The sequence below is a fragment of the Ornithodoros turicata genome, chromosome 10 (assembly GCF_037126465.1).
Source record: "Ornithodoros turicata isolate Travis chromosome 10, ASM3712646v1, whole genome shotgun sequence".
Lineage (NCBI taxonomy): Eukaryota > Metazoa > Arthropoda > Arachnida > Ixodida > Argasidae > Ornithodoros > Ornithodoros turicata.
In genome coordinates this window covers 2,485,463-2,501,438 of record NC_088210.1, presented here as the reverse complement: position 1 = coordinate 2,501,438, position 15,976 = coordinate 2,485,463, and the positions used below count along the sequence as shown (strand labels likewise).

The 15,976-nt window shown below is 46.2% G+C and overlaps 1 protein-coding gene across 7 annotated transcripts in view; it reads left to right on the top strand.

Moving 5' to 3' along the window:
* LOC135370379 (zinc finger protein 883-like) overlaps nt 1-15,976 on the top strand; it is a 33,638-nt gene that overhangs the window by 1,104 nt on the left and 16,558 nt on the right. For 6 of the 7 annotated variants that reach the window (XR_010415319.1, XM_064604113.1, XM_064604114.1 and 3 more), the window contains exons 2-4: nt 720-858; nt 975-1,207; nt 3,580-3,732. Coding sequence is in view for 6 of the 7 variants with exons in the window: in XM_064604113.1 (XP_064460183.1) it covers nt 997-1,207; nt 3,580-3,732 (364 nt within the window). In the remaining variant the exon portion in view is untranslated. The remainder of the gene's footprint in view (nt 1-719; nt 859-974; nt 1,208-3,579; nt 3,733-15,976) is intronic. The other variant, XM_064604111.1, reaches the window with a different exon arrangement.

Sequence of the window (15,976 nt, the reverse complement as noted above, 5' to 3'; positions counted from 1 at the left end):
GACAGGTTAAATAAATTACGTTTAAGAACGAGTGTACCGATACATTTTCTCCGTGAGAGTGAACTATTATTCAGTTAGTTTGTCGTTAAACAAAAATATCAAATTCTGCTTCGAAACATTCCTCGGTAGAAGGGCTTTTTATTCCCCTTGGCTTTTTGTACTCTTTTTAGAGAAGAAATGTTCGAGATTTATAAGATTTGTGGATTCACAGAACCTTCCTTGGATTCGGGTTCGGAAAATTCTGCGTTCGTCCCGTCCCTAGTTACAACCGTCGTTCTTTTCGTTTCAGTTTAGACACTGACCCGCCTCCTTGTTTTTTTTTTCCTTCTTATTCTTTTACTGAGCTTTCAGACCGTGACAGAACCTAATACCTCCTCCTAGAGGGTGTTTACGTTTAGTCTTTACATAATCTTCATAACGGAACTATATGAGAGCACTATAGGTGTCGTCTTTGCATCCGAGTTCTACTACAAGGCAGAATAGTCTTGAAGAGTGTGTGCAATTACGAGACGACTAATTACCTAAAATTACAAATCCTCAAGCGCGTGCATGCGTTAAAATATCTGTCCTCTCATTTCAATACGCAAATGAGTCAAGACGTCAGCGACCTGGGACGCGGGTAGAATAAAAATGTGTTTGTGCAGTTTATGGTTCATCTGGTAACGTTGGGGGTAATCCGAAATAATTTGTGGTTGTCTCTATATTTCTTCTCTCTCAAGGTTACTTTTCGACAAGCACCGTGCTTCCTTCTTAACAAGAAACATTGTCTGTCAGGGTATTTCATCACGAAAGCCTCTCTGGCATGTCTTCTGTCTTGACTGGGAACCCTTGCAGATATGGCTGACCCTCTGAGAAACAGTGAGTCGACGCTTTCATTTATACACTGTTGAGCATTTTCGCCTTTGTTTGAGCTTGAAGAAACCGTTGCTGTATTTGTCCCACTTTTCTCGTTCTCGTAATTTACATGGGACAAGGACAGCAAAGTATTTACTCCCCATGATGGACGAGACAAGATATGCTCGTGTCTTGGAGTCATCACGTTCCATCCCCTCAGATTCACAACTCCAAGAAATGCAGCTCCCACCAGAGTTGGGCGGTCAGCTCGTGAGTGTGAAGTCGGAACCACCTGATGTTGCATGCCCTCCAGAAGAGAGCCAGATGCAGCAACAGCATCACAACGAGTCTCCATCAGCAGCTGATGCTTGTGGTAAAATCTTTCTAAACAATTATACTTAAGGTGTGAATGTTTTATGGATAGGGTCTGATTCTTTTGGGCAATATACTACTTGTATACCTGAAGCGGACTTGGGAGAAAAGGTCGGGTGACAATTGAAATCCGTAATTCTGGGCCAAATCAGGTGCTGCATAGACGGATGTTATCGGGTTGTTATATTTTGTGTTGTCGGGTGTATAATGCGTTATTAAGTGCTGTCTGTAAACCGTTCGTGTTTTGAGCGCATATGCTGATCAAAAATATGTACCTCACTCTTTATAGGAACCAGCACAACACGAAATCTTTTCTGCATCGTTGCAGTCAGATAATATCTACATACATCGCACATTCGTAAATTTGTAAATAGTAACTAGTAAATAGTGCAGGTAGTACGACCCGATACCCAAATTGGTCCTAAACTGATTCAGGAGGAAATAAACGGGGGGAATCGTGGTGAACTCGAAAAAGACAGACCCTGTTTACAGATTGTCCTTGAGGACAATGTCACAGTAAGACCTCCTAGACATGCCATTCAGACGACCAGCTCAGTTGGTAGCATGTTCGCGCAATGATCACAAGGTGGTGGGTTCAAACCCGGGTGAGGACACCAGCAGCTTGATGGCAGAGTACAAGTTTCACACACCCGTACAACCATCAATTAATGAGAAATGTGAAACAAGGGCACGCGGGCGAGGGCTTTTAAAATAAACATTAAAAATCCACGCTTAAAATTGAACCCTTCAGAATATTTTTTTAAAAAATACTAAACTGCTTAAAAACACGTGCTCTCAAAATAAATGCGGTTAAAATAAATCATGGTTAGGCATAGGAAGGTGATGTTCCGTACGATAGTTTATGAGCGACATGATGTTCTTTTTTGGCAGAACACGCTATTATGGTGTTTTGTACTAACGCTTGTACTGTTATCAATTACATTTCTTCGCCTAGCAACTTCAGGTTTCAAAATATCCAGTCTGAGAGTGATGGGGACGATGCACATATGAATACACAGCACTTACTCTTGACCCTTGAACCAGCAGAGCTGTGGACTAGGCTAACAGGCTTTGGTAAGATGGTGGAGAGAACATGGCTATCCATTACACGTAGCAGGATTTAAAGTGGCGCCAATGTGAGTGGAAGCCAGGAGACAACGCTTCAAATCTGAATCTCTACGACTGCCTCAGCAGTTTTGTACTGTTTGTACAGACTGCACACATGCTCATTTGATACAGTGGGCATAAGTAGGAGCCTTTATATGGAGTTCCAGTTCAAAAAAAACATCCGAAAGTCCCAGCATCTACTCGGTAACGAGCGACAAACCGTCACTGAGAAGCGCACGCGCAACATCGCGCCGAAATGCTTCTTTCCACTCGACAAACAAATGTTCGGTGGACCACGTCCAGAAAAGGAAGGTAGGGACAGAAGTAAAGCTGGCCAGGATACACGACCAAAAAGATTTGCCAGCCGCCAAACCAGACGACATCGCCCCTCTAAGTTGGCAACACTGAACACGGGCCATATACAGACAAGCAACCTACGTCCGCTGTAGCGAGATACTCATTTACACTTCTTGCCCTGGCTAGCCCCAAGCGCAATGAGCCCACTATTTTCCGCGGCGGACGTAGAGCTGTTGGCTGTCTACCAATCAGGGACGGTGGATTTTAAAAGATTTATTTCTAAGGCGTTTATTCTTCAAGGTTTATTTTTTGGAGCCTGTTTGAACAGTGTGGCTTTTCTTATGATTCGCATTTATGGGCGTATTTTGCAAGTTTGATCTGTAACAGATTTATTTTCAAATGTTTTGTTCTTACACGATGTACATATTTCAACATCATCCCATTGGATAAGGCGCAGAGAGCCTGCAAGAAAAAAAAAATCGCGTGTAAGCTGTGGCTAATACTCTAGGATTACAGTACATCCTGCATGCCCTTCTGTGAAGTGTTGTGGAACAGGTGAAAATGACCAGAAGCCTTGGGACCATAGTAGGACCAATATGTTTTGCATTTCGTGCAGCACAAGATAAGGAGAACAGTCACAACTGCCATTTACGGTATTGTTGCTGCGGATAAAACCGATTTGTTCATTTTCTTTTTGCGCTTTCAGTGCTACAGCTGAAAAAAATTAATTTATAGTGTCGGGCCTATAATGGCATTTTCCTGCCTAAATAAGGATTTTTACCTTAACACCAGCTTTCTCACCCCATGTAGTCACAGTGTATTTCTAGTTTTGTCGACTGACTGTTTTGAATGCAGTGTGCACGGATAGGTTAAAACAGAGTGCGATTAGTTTCAAAGGGGGGATGGTGATAAACCGTCGCATGAGATTTGCAACATGGCTTACTTCTTCCGTTTTTTGTTTTGCCGCAGGAGTTACGGCTCGGATGTGTCGCATTAAAGAAGAACCTCGAGAGGAATCTTCGAATGAACAACCAATCATAGAAGTGAAGACAGAGCCTTATAATGTTGCCGTCTTGAAGGAAGAGGACCAGATAGGACACAACTCCGATTCAACATCTGAAGGTAAATACAAAATGTTCGAGGGAATTTATATACCCAGGCTCTCATACAGGCAGTCTTCAATAACCATTGAAACCCACAGCCATTCAACGTGTGTGTAGTGCCACCCACTGTAACCAGTGAACGATTGAGAGTCAGTTAGATGCGATGCTCTTTGGAAAGTTAATGTGTTGGTGGCGCTGCGCATGATCCCAATGGCCATTGGCTACAATGGTGATTGAAGACTGCCTATATGACAGGAATATTAGTCAACACCAAACTGCATGGCATCATACAGACAAAAAACAGGGATGCAACAGAAACTCCTTCAGTTTTCTGCTCGTCACGCACCGGCTGTGCACATTGATGTTTATGCTTATTATTATTATGTTGATTAATTATTATGATTACGATCTTTGAGATAACGGTACCTCCAATATTAAAGTAGGACGCGGCTTTCAACTTGAAAAAAAATGTCAAGAAATCCATTTTTGGAAAACTTTATTTCTGGTCTCTATAATCTATGTTCTGTGTGATCTCAAAGTATTTTGGCTCAAAATAATCTCTAAATGCCCCCAAAATGTCTTTTTCTGAGGCATGGTAGCGCGATACGCGTCGAAATTATCGAAAAAATGTCAATTTTCCGATATACGTAGCTCCCGAACTAGAGCACTGGGCACCACCATCTTGGCACTGTTGGAAAGAGAATCTTTTCGTCTTCAAAATTCCCGCTTCAGCTGACTCCTCCAATGAATAGCCTAGCCACAAGTTGCAAAAGTTTGAGGGCACCCAGCGCGGAAGCTATTGGCAACCTCACCTGCAACTCATGCAAGTGATGAAAGTGCTGTGATGCCATCTACTAGCACAGGTCGAACTGGTCGCACAGTTCAAGCACACCTGGAGCCTACTTTTGTGTCACAAAAGGATGCACGTGAGTTTTCTACGACAGAGCAAAAACTGAAACTGATCGGCGAAAGTGAATTACCCGAAGGCACCTCAGGTACGGAAGAATTCTTGATGTGCCAACTGTCAGCATTGAATGAGTTAGTAAAGGAAATGCTGTGCCAGAAGTGTTTGGAACCCGGAGTGACACTGGTGCCAGGCACACGACACGGGTTAGCGGTGAAGCTTGCTGTAACCTGCAGGAATTGTGGTAGCATCGCTGAACAGTCGTCATCTGCGAGGACCGAGAGCAGAAGGACCTTTGAGGTGAACATGAGGGCTATGCAGGCGATAAAAAGCATTGGCAAGGGGTCGACTGCATTGACGGACTTCTGGTCCATTTTGAATGTATCGCACCGTGGACTTCACCACAAGACATTCCAAAAGCATTTGAAAGGGACCTTTCAAGGAGCTGCTTCTGAAGCTGCGAAGAACGTGTTTTCAGATGCTGTAGGTGCGGTGCGTGAAATGTACAAGAAAATGGACCCGGGATTCAACAAAAATATCACAGTTGTTTATGACAGAACATGGATGACACGCGGGCACATGTTACACATTGGCGTAGGCACAATATGAATTCTACTCGGGTCTCGTCATTGATTCAGTTGTTCTGTCCAACTACTGCCATGGCTGCACACTGGGACCAAAGGAGGATGACGACGAATACATCATATGGAAAGAACAGCACAGCTGCCAGAAGAACACTGACGTGAATTCAGGACGAATGGAAGTTGAGGCAGCATTGGTGATGTTCAGACGTTCCCTGTCTAAGAACGACCTACACTACACCAACATAGTGTGCGATGGTGATAGCCGCACGTACCTTGCCCTATGTGAGGATCAGACCTACGGCTTTATCCCCTTGACAAAAGAGGACTGTATCAATCACGTACAGAAAAGAATGGGATCTGCGCTACGTTAAATTGTAGCTAAGAGCAAAAAGGAGCAACCCCTTGAAGGAAGAGGCGGCCTGACACAGGACCTGATCAAGAAGTTGACAACCTACTACGGGATGGCCCTAAGGAACAATTCTGAAGTACAGGATATGAAGAGGGCAGTGATGGCTACATTTTATCATGTGACATCTACTGATGAAGAATCTCATCATGAACTCTGTCCGCCAGGACCTCTGAGCTGGTGCAGGCACAGGGCAGCAGATGCTGAAGGAGAGTCGCAGCCACGTCACAAGTACAAGCTGCCGAGGCATGTTGCTGCTGCTCTCCTGCCTGTCTACCAGCGCCTCACAGGCCCTCAGCTCCTTGAGGAGCCTCAAGAGGTCGGAAGGGCGGTGGCAGCGCGAAATTGAAACTTGGGAAAGGTCAGTGGAATCCTTTTATTACCTATTTCGCCTTGGCAAGAAGAGAGACACTGTTGACATGGGAAGAAAGAGGACCGTGAACAAAGTTTACAACTCCATCCAGTGCGACTTCTGTCTGCGATGGCTATACGTAGACGAAACCAACTACAGCAACTTTGAGGAGGCTCAAAAATCGCAGGAAGTGTTTAAGTGCAAAATATGTGAAAGGTTCGAAAGTATCGAACAGGATATTAGTAATCGGGAGACAACGTACACGAAACTTGCGGAGCTCGTAAGCGCCTTAGAGGACAAAGTGAAGACACTCGGAGATGAAAACAAAGCCCAACGGGACGTCATCCGGGAACTTACCAAAAAGTTAAACACAGTAGAGCAAGAAAATATCGAACTCCGAAAAACGCCGCAAACAACGCAAGTCAACGCAGACACAATTGAGTCAACAACCACAAACGAAGCCCAACCCGTCATGCAACGTAATGCCGACCAAGTACCGTAATTTCACGCGTATAAGCCGCACCGCAGATAAGCCGCAGGACGGGTTTTTTGGGACGTTTTGAAAATTTTCTGGCAGATAAGCCGCGGGGCAATACGAGACGACTGATTTGTGCGACAAAGGAGACCATAGAGAAGTCCATAAACCCTGTGGTCCATACTCCGGGATCGGCACAGTGTCCAACAGAGGAGATCAGTTCTGGAGTTCTACCAAGATCGGATTGTGCCCTTGTCGGGTGTTTTTCGTGGACTGATGGGTCAGTGGTCTTCCAGAAGACGTGAATCACTGTCACCACTTTCCTTAAAGCTGCTTGGGGGAATGCACCAGGAAGATCAATCTACTCGAATGTGGACCCGTCCCTGTTACGCACTGTTCGTGCATCGGCAGGGCAGTGCTGTTCCAGAGACACTGTCGGCCCTTTCGTTAAAATCGGCGTATGGGGAAAATACCAGGAAAACATAGTCATCAGATAAGCCGCACCGGTGGATAAGCCGCAGGGCGCCCGTGGGAAAAAAAAATCGCGCATAAGCCGCGGCTAATACGCGTGAAAATACGGTACAAGAAAATGGAGAAGGAAGCCCCTCCTACGCAAGGGCAGCAAAAGTAGGGCAGGAAGCCGCAAGGCTAAATCCCACCCCCTCAGGCTCGGGACACCCCAGCAATGCCTCAAACGGGGTCAGCCCTTACAAAGCGACCCCCTGCGACAACCCCCGACAAGTTAGACAAACAAGGCGAGTTAGATTGATAGGAGACTCGAACATAAATAGATTGAAGAGACCGCTTCTCGGAGAGCTGGCAGGTGATAGAAGATTAACCGTGTACGGAAAGCCGGGAGCGAAAACCGACGAAATTCTGAACGAAATGACCAAAGTGCCATATGGAGAGGATGAAGAAGCTCTAACTATCATCATGGCGGGGCTTAACGACATACTAAACGGCATGGATCCCGAGCAAATAACGTCGCTTTTGACAGTTAAGGTGGCCCAATGACTCGAAGAACACCCCAAACACACAGTGTGCATATGCTCTAACCCCTTCACGAAGGAACAAGGCCAGGAAGTCCAGAAAAATATAAAATAAGTAAAGAAAAGTATGCAAGTGGCATGCCACGAAACTCCTAGGATGGTATTCCTCAACAGCTACTACATTCTCACTGATCTGGAATCATCAGGAATGGTAGATATCCATTTCTCGCCAGAGGGAAGCGCAATGGTTGCTCAGCTTCTCGCACAGAAGATAAGCGATTTTTTAGAGGGAGAGAAGCACACAAGACGAAGATATTATGTACGCAACAGGCGTCACGAGAACTACCCGCACCACCCCGCCGGCGGAATGCACACACAGGAACACCCAAGAGAGTACTCACGGGATTACCCACGGGAGCACCATTGCGAGTACCCGTGGGAATACTCGCGGGAACGCCCACAGGGATACCCACGGGGGTACCCATCGCATCCGGAGACGAGACTGCAGAGGTGGACGCCGAGCAGCTGGAATACCCAGCAGACCCACCCCCACAGATGGTACTAACTTCTGGATTGCCGGTCCAGGGCTCTACCAATTGAGCTAAGCTAACACGCCTTCTCAGCGACTTCCAGGGTGCGTCATCTGAAGGGACAAACCAGCCACTCTCTCTCACTCATCCTTCTTTCACTCTTACATTTTTGCTCACTCACACACACATTTATACGACAGGATCGACGCAGGCGGCAACTGATGAACATGAAAGAACTGATGTTCTGAGCCTGGAACAACATAGAAGGGACAAATACATGCAAAGCCTCAATTTGCCTAAGAAATTAACGATCAAAGATGAAAGTCACTGAAAAGGCTAGCCAGCTGTAGGACTTGAACCCACATCTTCTGGATTGCCGGTCCAGGGCTCTACCAATTGAGCTAAGCTAACACGCCTTCTCAGCGACTTCCAGGGTGCGTCATCTGAAGGGACAAACCAGCCACTCTCTCTCACTCATCCTTCTTTCACTCTTACATTTTTGCTCACTCACACACACATTTATACGACAGGATCGACGCAGGCGGCAACTGATGAACATGAAAGAACTGATGTTCTGAGCCTGGAACAACATAGAAGGGACAAATACATGCAAAGCCTCAATTTGCCTAAGAAATTAACGATCAAAGATGAAAGTCACTGAAAAGGCTAGCCAGCTGTAGGACTTGAACCCACATCTTCTGGATTGCCGGTCCAGGGCTCTACCAATTGAGCTAAGCTAACACGCCTTCTCAGCGACTTCCAGGGTGCGTCATCTGAAGGGACAAACCAGCCACTCTCTCTCACTCATCCTTCTTTCACTCTTACATTTTTGCTCACTCACACACACATTTATACGACAGGATCGACGCAGGCGGCAACTGATGAACATGAAAGAACTGATGTTCTGAGCCTGGAACAACATAGAAGGGACAAATACATGCAAAGCCTCAATTTGCCTAAGAAATTAACGATCAAAGATGAAAGTCACTGAAAAGGCTAGCCAGCTGTAGGACTTGAACCCACATCTTCTGGATTGCCGGTCCAGGGCTCTACCAATTGAGCTAAGCTAACACGCCTTCTCAGCGACTTCCAGGGTGCGTCATCTGAAGGGACAAACCAGCCACTCTCTCTCACTCATCCTTCTTTCACTCTTACATTTTTGCTCACTCACACACACATTTATACGACAGGATCGACGCAGGCGGCAACTGATGAACATGAAAGAACTGATGTTCTGAGCCTGGAACAACATAGAAGGGACAAATACATGCAAAGCCTCAATTTGCCTAAGAAATTAACGATCAAAGATGAAAGTCACTGAAAAGGCTAGCCAGCTGTAGGACTTGAACCCACATCTTCTGGATTGCCGGTCCAGGGCTCTACCAATTGAGCTAAGCTAACACGCCTTCTCAGCGACTTCCAGGGTGCGTCATCTGAAGGGACAAACCAGCCACTCTCTCTCACTCATCCTTCTTTCACTCTTACATTTTTGCTCACTCACACACACATTTATACGACAGGATCGACGCAGGCGGCAACTGATGAACATGAAAGAACTGATGTTCTGAGCCTGGAACAACATAGAAGGGACAAATACATGCAAAGCCTCAATTTGCCTAAGAAATTAACGATCAAAGATGAAAGTCACTGAAAAGGCTAGCCAGCTGTAGGACTCGAACCCACATCTTCTGGATTGCCGGTCCAGGGCTCTACCAATTGAGCTCAGCTAACACGCCTTCTCAGCGACTTCCAGGGTGCGTCATCTGAAGGGACAAACCAGCCACTCTCTCTCACTCATCCTTCTTTCACTCTTACATTTTTGCTCACTCACACACACATTTATACGACAGGATCGACGCAGGCGGCAACTGATGAACATGAAAGAACTGATGTTCTGAGGTTGGAACAACATAGAAGGGACAAATACATACAAAGCCTCAATTTGCCTAAGAAACTAACGATGAAAGATGAAAGTCACTGAAAAGGTTAGGCAGCTGTAGGACTCGAACCCACATCTTCTGGATTGCCGCTCCAAGGCTCTACCAATTGAGCTAGGCTAACACGCCTTCTCAGCGACTTCCAGGGTGCGTCATCTGAAGGGACAAACCAGCCACTCTCTCTCACTCATCCTTCTTTCACTCTTACATTTTTGCTCACTCACACACACATTTATACGACAGGATCGACGCAGGCGGCAACTGATGAACATGAAAGAACTGATGTTCTGAGGTTGGAACAACATAGAAGGGACAAATACATACAAAGCCTCAATTTGCCTAAGAAACTAACGATGAAAGATGAAAGTCACTGAAAAGGTTAGGCAGCTGTAGGACTCGAACCCACATCTTCTGGATTGCCGGTCCAGGGCTCTACCAATTGAGCTAAGCTAACACGCCTTCTCAGCGACTTCCAGGGTGCGTCATCTGAAGGGACAAACCAGCCACTCTCTCTCACTCATCCTTCTTTCACTCTTACATTTTTGCTCACACACACACACATTTATACGACAGGATCGACGCAGGCGGCAACTGATGAACATGAAAGAGCTGATGTTCTGAGGCTGGAACAACATAGAAGGGACAAATACATGCAAAGCCTCAATTTGCCTAAGAAATTAACAATCGAAGATGAAAGTCACTGAAAAGGCTAGCCAGCTGTAGGACTCGAACCCACATCTTCTGGATTGCCGGTCCAGGGCTCTACCAATTGAGCTAGGCTAACACGCCTTCTCAGCGACTTCCAGGCTGCGTCATCTGAAGGGACAAACCAGCCACTCTCTCTCACTCATCCTTCTTTCACTCTTACATTTTTGCTCACTCACACACACATTTATACGACAGGATCGACGCAGGCGGCAACTGATGAACATGAAAGAACTGATGTTCTGAGCCTGGAACAACATAGAAGGGACAAATACATGCAAAGCCTCAATTTGCCTAAGAAATTAACGATCAAAGATGAAAGTCACTGAAAAGGCTAGCCAGCTGTAGGACTTGAACCCACATCTTCTGGATTGCCGGTCCAGGGCTCTACCAATTGAGCTAGGCTAACACGCCTTCTCAGCGACTTCCAGGGTGCGTCATCTGAAGGGACAAACCAGCACTCTCTCTCACTCATCCTTCTTTCACTCTTACATTTTTGCTCACTCACACACACATTTATACGACAGGATCGACGCAGGCGGCAACTGATGAACATGAAAGAACTGATGTTCTGAGGTTGGAACAACATAGAAGGGACAAATACATACAAAGCCTCAATTTGCCTAAGAAACTAACGATGAAAGATGAAAGTCACTGAAAAGGTTAGGCAGCTGTAGGACTCGAACCCACATCTTCTGGATTGCCGCTCCAAGGCTCTACCAATTGAGCTAAGCTAACACGCCTTCTCAGCGACTTCCAGGGTGCGTCATCTGAAGGGACAAACCAGCCACTCTCTCTCACTCATCCTTCTTTCACTCTTACATTTTTGCTCACTCACACACACATTTATACGACAGGATCGACGCAGGCGGCAACTGATGAACATGAAAGAGCTGATGTTCTGAGGCTGGAACAACATAGAAGGGACAAATACATGCAAAGCCTCAATTTGCCTAAGAAATTAACAATCGAAGATGAAAGTCACTGAAAAGGCTAGCCAGCTGTAGGACTTGAACCCACATCTTCTGGATTGCCGGTCCAGGGCTCTACCAATTGAGCTAGGCTAACACGCCTTCTCAGCGACTTCCAGGGTGCGTCATCTGAAGGGACAAACCAGCCACTCTCTCTCACTCATCCTTCTTTCACTCTTACATTTTTGCTCACTCACACACACATTTATACGACAGGATCGACGCAGGCGGCAACTGATGAACATGAAAGAACTGATGTTCTGAGGTTGGAACAACATAGAAGGGACAAATACATACAAAGCCTCAATTTGCCTAAGAAACTAACGATGAAAGATGAAAGTCACTGAAAAGGTTAGGCAGCTGTAGGACTCGAACCCACATCTTCTGGATTGCCGGTCCAGGGCTCTACCAATTGAGCTAAGCTAACAAGCCTTCTCAGCGACTTCCAGGGTGCGTCATCTGAAGGGACAAACCAGCCACTCTCTCTCACTCATCCTTCTTTCACTCTTACATTTTTGCTCACTCACACACACATTTATACGACAGGATCGACGCAGGCGGCAACTGATGAACATGAAAGAGCTGATGTTCTGAGGCTGGAACAACATAGAAGGGACAAATACATGCAAAGCCTCAATTTGCCTAAGAAATTAACAATCGAAGATGAAAGTCACTGAAAAGGCTAGCCAGCTGTAGGACTCGAACCCACATCTTCTGGATTGCCGGTCCAGGGCTCTACCAATTGAGCTAGGCTAACACGCCTTCTCAGCGACTTCCAGGCTGCGTCATCTGAAGGGACAAACCAGCCACTCTCTCTCACTCATCCTTCTTTCACTCTTACATTTTTGCTCACTCACACACACATTTATACGACAGGATCGACGCAGGCGGCAACTGATGAACATGAAAGAACTGATGTTCTGAGCCTGGAACAACATAGAAGGGACAAATACATGCAAAGCCTCAATTTGCCTAAGAAATTAACGATCAAAGATGAAAGTCACTGAAAAGGCTAGCCAGCTGTAGGACTTGAACCCACATCTTCTGGATTGCCGGTCCAGGGCTCTACCAATTGAGCTAGGCTAACACGCCTTCTCAGCGACTTCCAGGGTGCGTCATCTGAAGGGACAAACCAGCCACTCTCTCTCACTCATCCTTCTTTCACTCTTACATTTTTGCTTACTCACACACACATTTATACGACAGGATCGACGCAGGCGGCAACTGATGAACATGAAAGAACTGATGTTCTGAGCCTGGAACAACATAGAAGGGACAAATACATGCAAAGCCTCAATTTGCCTAAGAAATTAACGATCAAAGATGAAAGTCACTGAAAAGGCTAGCCAGCTGTAGGACTTGAACCCACATCTTCTGGATTGCCGGTCCAGGGCTCTACCAATTGAGCTAAGCTAACACGCCTTCTCAGCGACTTCCAGGGTGCGTCATCTGAAGGGACAAACCAGCCACTCTCTCTCACTCATCCTTCTTTCACTCTTACATTTTTGCTCACTCACACACACATTTATACGACAGGATCGACGCAGGCGGCAACTGATGAACATGAAAGAGCTGATGTTCTGAGGCTGGAACAACATAGAAGGGACAAATACATGCAAAGCCTCAATTTGCCTAAGAAATTAACAATCAAAGATGAAAGTCACTGAAAAGGCTACCCAGCTGTAGGACTTGAACCCACATCTTCTGGATTGCCGGTCCAGGGCTCTACCAATTGAGCTAAGCTAACACGCCTTCTCAGCGACTTCCAGGGTGCGTCATCTGAAGGGACAAACCAGCCACTCTCTCTCACTCATCCTTCTTTCACTCTTACATTTTTGCTCACTCACACACACATTTATACGACAGGATCGACGCAGGCGGCAACTGATGAACATGAAAGAACTGATGTTCTGAGCCTGGAACAACATAGAAGGGACAAATACATGCAAAGCCTCAATTTGCCTAAGAAACTAACGATGAAAGATGAAAGTCACTGAAAAGGTTAGGCAGCTGTAGGACTCGAACCCACATCTTCTGGATTGCCGGTCCAGGGCTCTACCAATTGAGCTAGGCTAACACGCCTTCTCAGCGACTTCCAGGGTGCGTCATCTGAAGGGACAAACCAGCCACTCTCTCTCACTCATCCTTCTTTCACTCTTACATTTTTGCTCACTCACACACACATTTATACGACAGGATCGACGCAGGCGGCAACTGATGAACATGAAAGAGCTGATGTTCTGAGGCTGGAACAACATAGAAGGGACAAATACATGCAAAGCCTCAATTTGCCTAAGAAATGAACAATCAAAGATGAAAGTCACTGAAAAGGCTACCCAGCTGTAGGACTTGAACCCACATCTTCTGGATTGCCGGTCCAGGGCTCTACCAATTGAGCTAAGCTAACACGCCTCCTCAGCGACTTCCAGGGTGCGTCATCTGAAGGGACAAACCAGCCACTCTCTCTCACTCATCCTTCTTTCACTCTTACATTTTTGCTCACTGACACACACATTTGTACGACAGGATCGACGCAGGCGGCAACTGATGAACATGAAAGAACTGATGTTCTGAGCCTGGAACAACATAGAAGGGACAAATACATGCAAAGCCTCAATTTGCCTAAGAAACTAACGATGAAAGATGAAAGTCACTGAAAAGGTTAGCCAGCTGTAGGACTCGAACCCACATCTTCTGGATTGCCGGTCCAGGGCTCTACCAATTGAGCTAAGCTAACACGCCTTCTCAGCGACTTCCAGGGTGCGTCATCTGAAGGGACAAACCAGCCACTCTCTCTCACTCATCCTTCTTTCACTCTTACATTTTTGCTCACTCACACACACATTTATACGACAGGATCGACGCAGGCGGCAACTGATGAACATGAAAGAGCTGATGTTCTGAGGCTGGAACAACATAGAAGGGACAAATACATACAAAGCCTCAATTTGCCTAAGAAACTAACGATGAAAGATGAAAGTCACTGAAAAGGTTAGCCAGCTGTAGGACTCGAACCCACATCTTCTGGATTGCCGGTCCAGGGCTCTACCAATTGAGCTAGGCTAACACGCCTTCTCAGCGACTTCCAGGGTGCGTCATCTGAAGGGACAAACCAGCCACTCTCTCTCACTCATCCTTCTTTCACTCTTACATTTTTGCTCACTCACACACACATTTATACGACAGGATCGACGCAGGCGGCAACTGATGAACATGAAAGAACTGATGTTCTGAGCCTGGAACAACATAGAAGGGACAAATACATGCAAAGCCTCAATTTGCCTAAGAAATTAACGATCAAAGATGAAAGTCACTGAAAAGGCTAGCCAGCTGTAGGACTTGAACCCACATCTTCTGGATTGCCGGTCCAGGGCTCTACCAATTGAGCTAAGCTAACACGCCTTCTCAGCGACTTCCAGGGTGCGTCATCTGAAGGGACAAACCAGCCACTCTCTCTCACTCATCCTTCTTTCACTCTTACATTTTTGCTCACTCACACACACATTTATACGACAGGATCGACGCAGGCGGCAACTGATGAACATGAAAGAACTGATGTTCTGAGGTTGGAACAACATAGAAGGGACAAATACATACAAAGCCTCAATTTGCCTAAGAAACTAACGATGAAAGATGAAAGTCACTGAAAAGGCTAGCCAGCTGTAGGACTCGAACCCACATCTTCTGGATTGCCGGTCCAGGGCTCTACCAATTGAGCTAAGCTAACACGCCTCCTCAGCGACTTCCAGGGTGCGTCATCTGAAGGGACAAACCAGCCACTCTCTCTCACTCATCCTTCTTTCACTCTTACATTTTTGCTCACTGACACACACATTTGTACGACATGATCGACGCAGGCGGCAACTGATGAACATGAAAGAGCTGATGTTCTGAGGCTGGAACAACATAGAAGGGACAAATACATACAAAGCCTCAATTTGCCTAAGAAACTAACGATGAAAGATGAAAGTCACTGAAAAGGTTAGCCAGCTGTAGGACTCGAACCCACATCTTCTGGATTGCCGGTCCAGGGCTCTACCAATTGAGCTAGGCTAACACGCCTTCTCAGCGACTTCCAGGGTGCGTCATCTGAAGGGACAAACCAGCCACTCTCTCTCACTCATCCTTCTTTCACTCTTACATTTTTGCTCACTCACACACACATTTATACGACAGGATCGACGCAGGCGGCAACTGATGAACATGAAAGAGCTGATGTTCTGAGGCTGGAACAACATAGAAGGGACAAATACATACAAAGCCTCAATTTGCCTAAGAAACTAACGATGAAAGATGAAAGTCACTGAAAAGGTTAGCCAGCTGTAGGACTCGAACCCACATCTTCTGGATTGCCGGTCCAGGGCTCTACCAATTGAGCTAGGCTAACACGCCTTCTCAGCGACTTCCAGG